The following is a 14,233-nucleotide window of genomic DNA, read 5'->3' as shown; positions in this document are numbered from 1 at the left end:
TTCCTTGTAGTTTGCTTGAATATTTGCCCCTTTTTGGATTCTTTGCAGTTATTCATATATGTCGGGGAGGGGAGCTGTTAACAGGCTATGATGATGGTTATAATGTTGGTATTTCACTAGTGTACTAGGGGACCCATCGATATGGCGGGGTAATCCTCATTCTGATGACCATATTGCAGTTTGTGGTACTTTCCACAAAAGGCAATCGGGGTCCGAGTGGGGTTTTGCAGCCATTCGATGTTCGCCACCTTACTTACGCATGCTGAGCATATTTACACCATTCTGAGCCATTTCTCCTATTAATATATGTTATATTAATAATGTATATCGGATGGGGATGCTCTTATATAAATTTTCATGATTTGCATACTGTTTGGTTGGTGTTTTGTATTATGTTCTGATAGAGAAATAAATGTATAAACTCAACCTCCTCGGCTGTGATGATGACAACAGCATGTGGGGATACGGGATTTTGATTACCATCTCCTCAATGGCTAGGTAACCCGGATGGCCATGAAGTACTGACAACCGGTTGTTGCAGCTATGAGTGGGTGGCAATCTTATCTTTTGTATTGCCATTTGGTTCTTGAGCCCTGATCAAAAACCATACATCAATTCAAATATCTTTTCTAATCTCTAAATGTTTTTTTAGAGATGGATTCACAAGACTTGACTAGTATGTACTTCACCAACCTCCTTAGTCAAGATCCTCAACTCGACCCCACTTATGGTGGGCAAAGTGGAACTTCTCCAATTACCCTTGATGACTCTCCAACCCTACCCCCTAACGAGCCCATCAGCGTTAGGAAATCAGTCAGGGGTGCGAATTTCACCCCCGAAGAAGACAAGTTACTTGTCTCCGCTTGGTTAAATTGTAGCCTTGATGCCGTTCAGGGAACAAATCAAAAACACTCCCAACTATGAAAAAAAATTTATGAGTACTTCTAGCAATTTAAAGAAACCACAAATGAGCAGACAATAAAATCTTTAATTCATCGGTGGTCGGTTATCCAAAAGGCCACAAACAAATTTTGTGCGAAACTAGCCCAAGTTGAAGGGTTAAATCAAAGTGGCATGACCGACCAAGACAAGGTAAAAATTCGAAATCCTTCTTATTTTACTCTAAAATTTATTATCTTCTATATTGGTTTAACATTTGTTTTTTTTTTTCCATGCAAGTTCGACAAGGCCAAGGTTATGTACCAAGCGCTAGAAAAATGCTCCTTCCAATTTGAGCATTGTTGGCACCTGTTGAAGGACCAACCTAAGTGGATTTGGCGCGCCACAAAGGAGGATCCAAAACAAAGGAAGACGATGTCCCCATCCCCGACCCCAACTCGATGTTCTGGCGCTACAATTGATTCAGCTTTTGATATTGTGGCGGATGAAGTCATGGAGAATGAAGTTATCGAGTTGGACCGACCAATTGGAAGGAAAGCTGAGAAAGGAAAACGAAAAGCCCAAAGCAAGCAAGTAGAGGAAACTTTCCAACTCAGGAAGATGAAGTATACTCTTTTGGAGGAGTCACGCGCTCAGGAGAAATAGTTTTATCGAATGAAGGCCGAGAAGATGAAGTATGACAAGGAAAAAGAGGAAAAAAAAAATACGCCTTGAGGATGAACGACTGAGGTTGGAGGCCGAGAAGATGGTAATTGAGAGGGAAAAGGAGCTCGCCAAAATTCGTCAAGAGGACGAAAGGTTAAGGTTGGAGGCGCAGAAAGTGGAGCTTGCTACGAAAGATCAAGATCAGCGCATTATGATGATGGACGTGAGTGGCATGCCTGAATTGCAGCGGTTATATTTCCAGTAACTCCAGAGGGAAATCATGGCGAGACGCAATACTTCTCAAGATTGAACTTCTTGTTTTTTAATATTACCATTTTCAGTTGTATTTCTTATTTTTTGTTTTGAACAATGATAAATATATAAAAAGCATGTGATTGTATTTTTTAACATTTTTAGTATTGTCCCTCAATATGCTTGTGCAGGTAATATGTTATTATAATTTTAATTTTTATTAAAAATAAAATTTTCATCATCATATAGATTGCAAAGATTATACTCAAGGAAATGCATTACTAAAAGGGTTTTACCATTAACATAGTTACTAATGACACGAAGGAAATACAAATGCAAAGCAAATCAATTCAAATATAAAAGTAAATAACACGAAGGAAATACAAACTCAAAGCAAATTAAGTTAAACATAAATCTTAAATAACATGAAGAAAATACAAATGCATGCCATATCAACTCAAACAATAAAAGTAAATAACACGAAGGAAAAGAGGACATAGTTTAAATGCAACAGGGCTAATGTTGGGAATATAATAACCATTGATGTTCAATTAGATCTTCTTGGAGCTGATGATGTGCTGAGCTATCTCTAATATGATGATGATGCTGGATGAAGTCCGTAAGCTCAATTGTATGATTGCGTGACAATTCTGGAAGATCATCGTCAAGTTGATCATACTCAATGTTAGGACTCTCACTATCATCACGTTCGTCTTCAATGATCATATTATGTAAAATAACACATGCTTTCATAATATTTGTTAGGTCCTTAACTTTGAACATTCGGGAAGGTCCACGAATGATAACAAATCGTTGTTGAAGTACTCCGAATGCACGCTCGACATCTTTTCTTACGGATTCTTGTGCTTTCACAAAATTTTTCTTCTTGTTTCCTCGTGGTGATGGAATCGTCTTCACAAAAGTTTGCCACTTGGAATAAATACCGTCCGCAAGGTAATACCCCATAGTGTAGTCGTTGCCATTGATAGTATAATTGACAGCAGGAGCACGCCCTTGAGCAAGTTCCGTAAAAATAAAAGATCTTTCTAGCACATTAATGTCGTTATGTGAACCGGGCATACCGAAAAATGCATGCCATATCCAAAGATCATATGAAGTAACTGCTTCTAAAATAATAGTTGGTTCATGGATGTGGCCAGAGTACATACCTTTCCAGGCTGCAGGACAATTTTTTCACTTCCAATGCATGCAATCAATGCTTCCGAGCATTCCTGGGAATCCTCGTTGTTCACCAACCAACAGCAATCGGGCTATATCATTAGCATTTGGAGACCGTAAATATTCATCTGAAAAAACACTTACTATTGTCTCAGAGAATCTTTTTAGGCTCTCCATTGCAGTGCTTTCACCAATACGTATGTATTCATCCATAAAATCTCCAGTAACCCCATACGCCAGTATTTTAAGTGCTGCGGTTATTTTTTGCACTGAAGATAAACCGAGTCTTCCGGCATTATCTCTTCTCTGGACGAAATACGGCTCGTAAGACTCTACCTCATTTAGAATACGAAGAAATAGGGGACGGCTCATCCGAAATCTCCTTCGAAATAGATTCGAGGGATATACTGGATTCTCTGCGAAATAATCACGAAATAGGCGCTCGTGCCCCTGGGCATGATCACGCCGAATAAACTTACGTGGGTGCCTATTGTCACGCTGCCTCGATGACTGTCCATCGACCTCCTCAGTATGAACATCGCTATCATCTTCAAAGGATACGTATGTCAATAATTTGCGAAAGAAGGTACGAGCCATTTGATGAAGGGAGTGGGAGATCAAAGGATAGAATAAAATCTCTGTTCTATAAATGAAATGAGACTTGAGTTTGTGAGAATGTGAATGTTAGCAATATGCTAATTTATAGAGAAAAAAGTTACCGTTACACTACAAACAAAAAATGTTACCGTTTGAGAGAAGATAAAAAAAGTTACCGTTAGAGAAAAGACAAAAATATTACCGTTGGAAAAATGACAAAAAATGTTACCGTTGTAAAAAGGACAAAAAATATGATCGTTGGAGAAAGGACAGGTAATATTACCATTACAACCAATTTAAAAAATTATATCATCAATACGTGACTACGGATCCTCATTAATCTTTAATTGATAAAGAGTACTCTTCTAAATAAAATTTTCATCACGTTAGAAAATGTATTAATTTATTAATAAAATTTACTATTTTTATAATACGATTAATGATTTGAAAAAATACTGTATTGGGTAGTCATAATCATATAAATATTTAGTAGAAAGTGATATTTGAAAAAAAGATAATAAGACAAAAGAGTTAGTAGTTAGGATTGTAAATGGAAGAGAGAGCATAAAGTAATAAAAAAAGAATAGAGAAATATTATTTAATAGAATAGAGATAGAGATGAGGAATGAGATATAGGAGGTTTTTAGAAGATGAATAAAATTTAGGAATAAATTTAAAAAAATGTAATTTTAAGTTAAATTATAGGGATGATGATGAGAAACCGGATGAGGATGCTCTAAATGGGTTTTCTTTGCGTTCAATTGATATATTTCGTTAAATAAATAGACAGATGAAACTGACTACGAATTGAAAGATGATAAATAAACAAATCTCATCCTTTTTAGTTTTTAATTGACCGCAATTTTGCCGAATATAAAGCGACGGGTGTAGCCCATCGACTTCGAACCCATCTTCCCAGCGTGGTCGGACTCTTAAGTGCTCTCCCTTCTCCGATCCATCCCAGGTGACTCTCTACCCTCTATTGCAAATAGGCTATGGCTGTTTTGACGGGGGCTTTGTAAGCTTGGTTGTGGTTTTTAGTTGGTGGGTGTGGTTTGAAGTTAGCTGTATGATTAATTAGTGGGGTGCGTTTCTGTGATCGCTGTTGGTGGAAGTGCGAAGTGGTTGGGGATGGAGGTTCTTGAGCTTGAGCTCGCCAATGAAACCCCCAGTCAGTCTTTTTGCTTCTCGGTTTTACCTCTGTAACCCGCAAAGTACCTATCAATTGAAGCGGGGGCTTTTTTGGGGGCCGTTGTGCCATGATAATTGAAGTTCTGCGGTGTTGAAAATATAGGGAGATGAGAATTCATGAACGCTGTTCTTTGGGAGGGGAATGTTAGGTGGAAACCCATCGAATGGCTTGAAGATTTGGATTTTTCTTTGATATTTACTATGAATTTCATTTCATTTTATTTTATTTTATTTTATTATTACTCTTTAATTGTTTCCTCAAGTATTATCTTATTGTTACAGTCACATTACCTTTTGTGGGATTAGGTTGTAGATGGCTGGGAGTAGTTTCTGGAAGATATTATTATCATCATTTTTGGCATGAGTTTCCTCTGTTATTGTTTTGGATGACTCTCGGAATCAATAAACTTTCCTTGAGGTTACTATTGTGTTAGATTATGGCCAACCTGATTACAGTGTGGTGCCTAGGTAATGTCTGTCATGGTGATTACGGAAAGGCGTTTCCTTTTAAATTTCAAGCACCCGAGAACAACCAAACAATAAATCTTCAATTAAAAGTTTGAGGACTATTTATGTCAAAGTCAGACAATAACTTGGTAAGTAGAAGACTAATAATTAGCATGAATTTGAGATAGATATGCCAGCCACACACACACAAACACGGATGTATACAAGCATCTCAGCCTTGAGAATTGTTTTATTCGTGATTGATGTATTTTACTGCTTTCAATCTCTATATTTATCGTCTCATGAAGGTAGATGGAGCCCACATATCTATTAACATATTAAGTACTATCCATACTAATATATAAAAAGGGAGAGATGGAGTTAGTCGTTCCAGAAACTCATTCGTCAATCCCCTTCATACCCAACTACAATGTTATATGGAAGAAAAAAAAAATCTAAAAGTGTGCTTAACAGAGGACGTATCTTAATCAGGGTGATTAACATCCTTATTCCATGATCTAGAACTGTCTTGATTCAAGACAAAGCTTTGAGCTTTGTTATTCTGATAGTGTTGTAGCTTGATTTTTTTCAATTGTGAGTTTGGAATCTCGTGTTGTAGCTTAATTTTTTTTCTGAGGGATCCCAGCCATAATAAGAAGCTCCATTGCTGAAAATTTGGAGCTTTTTCTACTATATTTACTGAATTACTGATAAAGTTAAATTAATTCTTTGCTACAAAGAAAACCTTATATCTTTTAAGGGTGAGATAATTAGACGAAGTATTTCTGAGCATTTTCAGATTTTAATTAGGTTTTTTTTAAGTAAAAAGGTTCCAAAATCATTCTCACTTGCACCAAACATAATGTTCTACAGGTGTTCCACAACATCAGAAAGAAGCATTCCAAGTTGGGTCTGAAGCTTTATTTAGTGCGCAGTTAATATGGTATGTGCATCCCTAATTTGTGTCAATTGTAGGACTGTTATTCAGTATAAAAATGTCTTAGTTAGTGCACGAACATAGATGAATCACTTTCCACATAAGATGATTACATTGATTAGTATGTGATCAAGATAATGAATTCAGATATGAAAGCGTGGAAGTCATGCCGGTCATGCTTTATAGGAAGCAATTGTTGGAGTTCTACTTTCCTTAGTCGCTACTGTTAGAGTTCTAAAAACAAACCTCCCACTCTTTTGGATTCCTGCAAATTTTTGACTGATTCATGTTGTAAATACAGGCTATGTATATCCGTGTTAAGCGTATCAAGACAACTTACTTTATTCGATGTGATCCGACTGAAACAATTCTAGACATAAAGGAGAAATTGCATGTCCTCATTGAACAACCAGTTATCAATCAGCGTTTAATCCTAGTTGGTACCGGGGAAGTATTAGAGGATTCAAAGACATTGGCAGATCAGAAGGTACCATCAATTGCAACGTTTTTTCTGATTATTGTAATTATTAAATTAGTGCTCGAAAGTGACTGAACTGTTTTCTGGTGTGACCCTTAAAACCTTCTGTCACTAATCGTGTGAGCTGTAAATATGTTGTAACATTGTCAATGCATTTTTTAGGTTGAAAATGATGCAGTTGTGGCACTGACCTTGAGAAAAGGTAGTTTCCTGAAACCCTCCTTCTCACTTTGCTCTCTCTCTCTCTCTCTCTTTTATGCAACTCTTTTGTACCAACTGGCTCTTTTATTTATTTCGTAATGTTGGTTTGTAAGTCTACTGATCGAACTAAAGTTAAGTTGTATGTGTGTAACTACTTATCAAAAAAAGTTGTATGTGTGTAACTTCTATAATGTTACCTTGGTTCTACCCTAAGCCACTCTTTGTAGAAAATAGTTAGGAGCTCAGATGATCTATATCTGAGAGGAAATATAATATTCTCTGGATTATATTTCGTATATTGAGAAGTATTCCACGCCGACAGGCACTTTACATGTTGATCTTGTTCTTATTACTATCACAATCAATGCTTATAAAAAAGAACTACTATCATCAATATGTTATTCTATTACACAACATAGTTTTATTTTTGCACTTTCCAAACTTGGGATGCAACAATATAGTTTTATTTTTGCACTTTCCAAACTTGGGATGCAACCCTATTTGTATATTTTTTCTTACCTTTCACAAACAGATATATGAGTTTATTTCTAAACTAGTGAAGATGTTTCTCTCTGCTCACAAAAATTGATGTGTTTATATTGACTGATTGTTGTTTGAGCGAATGGCAACCATGAATATCAACTGGAGATCATACTTTGGTCATTGTACAAGTAGAATTCATTCATGGTAGTTTCTGGACGATTGTTAGAGATTTTTATCTTGAGAAATACTTTATCCACAAATGGATTGAGTAAAAGTAATCCCACAAACTGACATATGGCTTTATGTGGTTCGTTATATTATAAAGTTACTTTTATTGTAAAGTAGATCTAACGAATCACATGAAACTACGTCAGTTTGTGGGATTGCTTTTGTGTAATCTCTTTGTAGTTATAGCAGTCCTCTTATCTCAACTGTGTCCAACTTGTTTACCATTTAAAATAAACTTATGACAGTCTTTCCTTTTTGCTTCCAGATGATAATGAGTTTGAGGAGGTGAACATTGTACGGCCAAACGACTTCTATCAATCTCGTGATGGAGATGGTGGCAATTGGTAACAGAACCTCAGGAGGGTTATTAACCTGTCAAGGAATCAAAATTAAAGGCTTCTTGGATTGCCATTTACTTCATGTCCAATAAATATTCTTGTACCACTACACTATCTTGAAGACATGCTTAGGAAGAGCATTTTGGTTGGTGAGTGAAAATTAAAAGCTAGATGTTATTAAAAAAGAAGGGGGTTTCAGTTATTAGAGTTGGTTCTTGTTGGGTAGGTAAAAATGTAGAAAACTAGGGCTGATCATTCGGATCGGGGTCATGTCAAATTGGGTTAGTGTGAGTCTATCGTTACTTGATCCATTTAATTAAATGAATCAAATTCCTTAATCCTTCTCATTGGGCCAGATTCTATATTTTACCTCACTCTTTTACACGGTTGAGATGTTGGGACCCATCATCAAAAGATTTAGAGGCGTTTGGATTTTGAGGCATTTGAATTGGGAAATATTTTCAATTTTATCTTATTATTATAATTTTTTTAAATTTTTACATAAAATATAATAAATAATTTAATTTTTTTAAATTTTTAAATAATAATAATATTAAAAAATAATATAATAATAAAATTTTATTTAATTTTTAATTTTTATCTAAAACCTTTTCATCTAACTATCTAAACAACCTTTTAGGGCTGTTTGGAATCATATGTTTAAAGGTATTTTTAGATATTTTTTCTCTAAACATTATTTAAACATAAAATTTTTTAATTTTAAATCTTCAACCTTTTGATTTATTTATTATCTAATTATTACAAATTTTTCAAAAAAAAAAAGACTTTTTTTCAAATTATAAAATAAAAAGAATATTAAAAATTAATATTTAAATAATTTTTGAACTTTATAATATTTTATTCAAAATTTTCTCTATCTTTTTTTAAAATTTAATAAAATATTTTAATTTAAATTATTTCACTACTATTTATAAACTATTTTATTACTATTTATAGATATTTTAAGATATTCTTAGTATCTAAATAAGTTCTTATTTACCAACTTCTGATGCAGCAATGAGATCAACAGGAAGCACAACAGCTTCAATTTCCCCAAAGAAATCCTAATCAAGGTGAAGTTATTGTAGCATCTATTAGAGTACAATAAGCATATAAGCAAAATATTAAGTCTCGTTTGGTTACACAAATATAAAAATATATGATAAATAAAAAATAAATAAAATATTATTTTTAGACAACAAAATCAATGGCCAAAGACACAAGATGTTTCTTGCAATCATTTGAAAGTTATGAAATTTAGAAAATGCAATCTTAAAATTGATGCACATATTCCACCGCATAACGGCAACATCCGCTACCATTCATGAAAGTAATTTTTTTTTTTTTGAATAAGTTATTTCATTGATATAGATAGGCATAGTTCACGTATACTAGAACTTGCATGAAATCATTTTCCTCGCATAAGTTCTCTCGAGTTAGTTTTAAATAATGAGTTAAGATGAGATGATTGAGATAAAAATTAAATAAAATCGTAAGAGTAGTATTATTCTGCCGCCTGAGTTGCATTGCTCATTGTTACCGCTTTCATATTTTGAACTTTTTTTTTAATTTTTCTTTTCACTTTTTTTAACTATATTTAAAAAAAAAAAAATATATCAATACACTTAAAATCACTTTTTTAATTATTAAAAAAATAATAATTTGGCAAGTGGTCAACTAAAGCGGTAATTCTTAGAGCATCCTCATCCAAATCTACATCTTCTATTTTTCCTTATAATTTAGGAAATAATTTAGGGTTTTTGCTAAAAAAATCTATCTCCATCCCGTTTCCCATTATGCGATTTTCGTTTTCGGTATGTATACGAATTTTCCATATTTGTTGAAGTACTATACATCTGCATTGTTCCATTTCCCGAGCATTCTCTCATTCATCCCGCATCTTCTTCTCTGTAAAAGGTTGGCCACTCCCCATGCACTTCAGCACCAAAAATTCACGCAGCACTAAAATTTAAGTTTTCAAAACTTAATCATTCATCTCCACGGCCAATACATTTTGTTTTGAGCTGCAAATAAAAGCATGAAGAAAGCAAGAGAGAGAAATTGACTTACGGATAGGATGAGGCCAAAAGGAAGGTCCCACGAAGGGGCCAAGTGAGAATAGACTGGGCAAGAAGGAGGCTAGCTTCTGGAGAACGAAGGGAGATTTTCGGAGAGAGATTTGGAGTTTTTGGGACGTTGGAACAAGTGAGGTTTTGAGAGAGAGGTGTTCCATGAGACTTGCAAGTTGCTGGGATTTTTTTTCGTGGAGATGAAGAAAGAGGAGAGAGGGTGGCTGGAGAGATTATTTGGATTATAGTGCCTGTGAATTTTTTTTTTTTTACAAATTCAATATCAATCAAAAAAAGTATTTATATTATAATAAGTGAAGTATTTATTTTATATAATTTGATTTATATATAAAAAAAAGATAATAAGATAAAAATTTAGAAGTTAAGATTGTAAATGGAAGAGAGAGAAAAAAGTAATAAAAAAAATAGAGAAATATTATTTAATATAATAGAGATAGGGAGGAGAAATAAAATGTAGAAAGTTTTTAAAAGATGAATAAAATTTAAAGATAAATTTAAAAAAATATAATTTTAAGTTAAATTATAAAAAATTTTATAAGAAACTTAATGGAGATGCTCTTAAGCGAAATAGTAGTTTTTTTTCCCAATCGTAAATATCATTCCTCTACTTATCTTTTATTAAATAAAAAAAAAAATTAAATCAAAGGATTCAAGGGTAGGTGGCTTTTAATAAACCTCGACGAAAGATTACAAAAACCGTTTCGTATTGAATGACCAACCAACCAACCAACTTCTTTTTACATCGCTTTCCGACGAACTGCGACCTCACCAAGGTGGCTGTCAGCTGTCTGCCTGTTTCTCCCAATTCCTCCCATCTTCTTCTCATCATCTAATCTAGTTGGGCTTTCCACAGCTCTCATACATCCCCATCCCAACTGATTCCCGCTCCCACTTCCCGAAAGTCTTCACTTTCACCACCACCACCACCACCACCACCACCATGGGTAACACATCGTCAATGCTCACGCAGTACGATATCGAAGAGGTTCAGGAACACTGCAACTGCACCTGTAAGTTTTACGCATTTATTCAAATTCTTGTTGGTCGTTTTGGATTTCGTGTTTTATGGATGGTGAAGTTTAGGGTTTATGAGTCGTAGATTTGTTTTCGGTGCGTAGTTTCGCAGCAGGAGATAGTGTCACTGTACCAGAGGTTTTGTCAGCTCGATCGCAATGGCGGTGGTTTCATATCTGCCGAGGAGTTCTTGTCCGTTCCTGAATTCGCCGTCAACCCTGTGTCTCAGGTCCCCCTTTTGCTGTGTGTGTACATTTATTGTCTATAAGCATATGGCGTACACATAAGTTGTAATGTTGTAGTTGTTATAGTCTGCTGTATGTATTTATGCATGTTATGGTTATATCTATTTCTTGTGTGCAATTTGGTTACTAAGATAGTGGTACTGCGTCATTTATCTTACAGAGATTGTTGAGGATGCTGGATGGATTGAACTTTAAGGAATTTGTGGCATTCTTGTCCGCATTCAGTCCTCGTGCGACCACACAACAGAAGATTGAATGTAAAGACTCTTTTTCTTGTAGTTTCTGTGAAGTCATTTGTCTAGAAATTTATTCTCTGAACTCCCATTTATTGGATTGATAGCGTCTCGTTTTTCCCTAGTTATTTTTAAGGTTTACGATTCGGATGGCAATGGGCGAGTCGCAATGAATGACATGCTGGAAGTTTTGCGGGATTTGACTGGACAATTTATATCTCAACAACAGAGAGAGGTTAGATCTCATGTAGTAGCCTTTTTAAAAGGTTTGGGACTATGCAATTTATATAAATTTACTTTCTAATCCACAGGTTTCCAGTAGTCGTACAATTTAAAGGTTCCTCTTGAGTAGATATTGGGCGTAAAATTTTTTTAATCTGTGAAGTGAACTGTTGTGGATTGCCTTTAACTTAGGGCAATGAACATGCCAACTGAGTTGTGTTAGCCGTCTCCAGTGGCCTTTTGTATCTCAGAATTTTGTGAATAATAGTGAAATAGTTTGAATGAATATGTTTTATTAGGTTTTGGGAAATGAGAGAGAAAAAATTGAATAAAAATATTATAAAATTAAAAAGTTGTTTGAATATTATTTTTTAATATTTTTATTTTAAGTTTGTAAAATTTGTATTGATTTTTGTGTTTTGTTAAGAAGTTTGTAAAAGTTGTATTGATTTTTTTGTTTGAATAATGATTAGGTAATGATTAAATGAAAAGGTTAAAAATTTGAAATCGAAAAGTGTTTTTTGTTTGGGTGATGTTTGGGAATGAAATTATGAAAAATTATGAGAATTCTTGAAGTGTCCAAACATGCCCTCAGAGTTATCTCCAATTGCATGGTATTTGCATCTAGGTTTTAGCTTGTTTTCAAGTGATCTGGTTATTGGAAACAATACGAACAGAAAATAAAAATACAAAGGGGAGACACTTGAAAGACTTGGCATTGTCTAATTTGGCACTTTCAAAATGCTGATGCTCTTTGGCATGGGGCTATTGGACTTTTAAGTTCTTTAATTTTTATTTTTTTTATTTTTAAGATTTATGAAGATTCCAATATATGCAATATGTTCTTTCTCTAACCCATGACACCACTCTCCAATCTATTTGTAAGAGGGGAAGTACTTTTCGTGCTAGAGCTCATTGGACTAATAAAATATTACCTGATTTGGCAACCAACAGGGTTGGAAATTTAGGTCTAAGTTGTCATACGGGCATTGAACCAAATCAGCTGTATTTACATATTACTGATCTTCATAGCATGTCTTAACTTAGAAACCTTGGGACAGATCATATTCGCTACTGCTTATGGAGATAGTAAAATTTGAAGCTTAAACAAGTACTGTACTTATTATGCTGCTGAACATCTTGTTTCTCGTGTGTGGTTTTGTTGGCATCTGGTACAGCAAGTTCTAACCCAAGTCCTTGAGGAAGCAGGCTACACAAAGGATTCTTTTTTAGTTTTGTCCGACTTCATGAAGGTACTGTTTAGATTTATTTCAAAATAAATTTCCCTGTATTTAAGATTTCATGAAGTTTTTCCAAATACTTTGCACTAATTTTTTTAAATGTATTTAATTTAATTGTTATGAAACATTTCATTTATAGTTTCCTTCTTGTGTATGAGTAATGACAGTAGGGGCATGCATATGGTCATTTAGGTGAGTTGTTGAAGAGTTTATTGAGGATGTGAGATGGGAGTTTTGAAATACTGATTCTGTATGGATTTTGTATGTACGGAGATTTTCTGCACCCCAACTAGGTGTTTCTCTTGTATGCATCCAGTGGACTTAGCTACGCCTATCGGTATTGAATGTTTACTTATAAAAAAAAAAAAAAAAAAAAAAAAAAAAAAAAAAGATTTCTACGAGATTGCATTTTCTAGTGTCCTTGAACCTGTCCTATTAAGCATCCATTACTTATTCTAATATTTCTTGAGAGATATTTTTTGCTTTAATATGGCTCATTCACTTTGTTATCATTAGCCATCTTCTAAAAGATTTTCTAGGGTGATTCCTTCCCATCATTAGCTACTAAGATGTGTTACTGAGGTGTCATTGTGTATTTTGTAGCTTACTTGATATATAAGGAGTCTTTATCAAATGTCTCAGCATGCTAGATTGTGCATGACATATGTATATGTGTATTAGATATTTTTTAACTGACTTTTTTTTTTTTTTTTTTTTTGAACTTTGAGCAGACACCATTGCATTAAGACATGTATGTGTTTAGTGTTTTGTTTAAGCTGTTAAAAGAAATTTTGCCTTTGCTTCATGCAGATTCTTGGCAATACTGGTTTGAAGATGGAGGTCGAGGTTCCAGTGGATTAAACTCGAAGGAACAAAAATAAATTCTTGTAAACAACATTAAATGTTGTCATTTGTTATGTCAATTATTCTCCTGTTCTCCCTTTGGTGCTCCATAGGCATTTCTTGGCTTTAGGATTTTCACCATTAATCTGCTTATAGTTCCATGGCAGGGAGATGCTTGTACTGTATTTAATTAATAAACTTGGAACATTTGAATTAAATTGTTCTCAGCAGCACATTAGCCATTCATTTCCATTTTGTTGATGACGCTGTTTTTGCTGGGTGCCACTCTGCTGCATACCTTTTGTCTTGTTCATAACTTCCGCAAGTAAGCATTTACCAATAATGAGACAAAAACAGGTGGAAACATTTCCCCTTTTGATTTTGGAAATTGAAAACAGGCTAGGAAAGCCAGATTTGTCTCTCTCTCTGAGGAGTCCTTTGGATTGCACATTAAAGATAAAACAGAATG

The 14,233-nt window shown here is 34.3% G+C and overlaps 3 protein-coding genes across 4 annotated transcripts; all 3 read left to right on the top strand.

Moving 5' to 3' along the window:
• The first annotated feature begins 286 nt into the window (after nucleotides 1-286).
• On the top strand, nucleotides 287-1,965 carry LOC122297404. The gene is made up of 2 exons (XM_043107453.1): nucleotides 287-1,092; nucleotides 1,180-1,965. Exons 1-2 carry the CDS (start codon nucleotides 1,075-1,077, stop codon nucleotides 1,543-1,545), a joined length of 384 nt encoding a protein of 127 aa, XP_042963387.1. The 5' UTR covers nucleotides 287-1,074; the 3' UTR covers nucleotides 1,546-1,965.
• Nucleotides 1,966-4,382: 2,417 nt separating this feature from the next.
• On the top strand, nucleotides 4,383-8,214 carry LOC122297823. Of its 2 annotated transcripts, XM_043108028.1 has the most exons (6): nucleotides 4,390-4,537; nucleotides 5,233-5,360; nucleotides 6,085-6,154; nucleotides 6,450-6,635; nucleotides 6,789-6,828; nucleotides 7,804-8,214. In XM_043108028.1, the coding sequence occupies exons 3-6, from the start codon at nucleotides 6,152-6,154 to the stop codon at nucleotides 7,884-7,886; spliced, it is 312 nt and encodes a 103-aa protein (XP_042963962.1). In that variant the 5' UTR covers nucleotides 4,390-4,537; nucleotides 5,233-5,360; nucleotides 6,085-6,151; the 3' UTR covers nucleotides 7,887-8,214. The 2 variants fall into 2 exon arrangements, with proteins under 2 accessions (XP_042963961.1, XP_042963962.1); XM_043108027.1 differs by lacking the exon at nucleotides 5,233-5,360 and having other exon boundaries at nucleotides 4,383-4,537.
• A 2,454-nt stretch (nucleotides 8,215-10,668) lies between these two features.
• LOC122295725 (calcineurin subunit B-like) lies at nucleotides 10,669-14,010 on the top strand. Its single transcript, XM_043104828.1, has 6 exons — nucleotides 10,669-10,976; nucleotides 11,085-11,209; nucleotides 11,386-11,482; nucleotides 11,584-11,693; nucleotides 12,859-12,933; nucleotides 13,732-14,010. Exons 1-6 carry the CDS (start codon nucleotides 10,907-10,909, stop codon nucleotides 13,780-13,782), a joined length of 528 nt encoding a protein of 175 aa, XP_042960762.1. The 5' UTR covers nucleotides 10,669-10,906; the 3' UTR covers nucleotides 13,783-14,010.
• Nucleotides 14,011-14,233: the final 223 nt, after the last annotated feature.

The sequence above is a fragment of the Carya illinoinensis genome, chromosome 15 (genome assembly GCF_018687715.1).
Source record: "Carya illinoinensis cultivar Pawnee chromosome 15, C.illinoinensisPawnee_v1, whole genome shotgun sequence".
Classification (NCBI taxonomy): domain Eukaryota; kingdom Viridiplantae; phylum Streptophyta; class Magnoliopsida; order Fagales; family Juglandaceae; genus Carya; species Carya illinoinensis.
The sequence above is the reverse complement of the archived record's forward strand: the minus strand, read 5'-3'. Positions and strand labels throughout refer to the sequence as shown.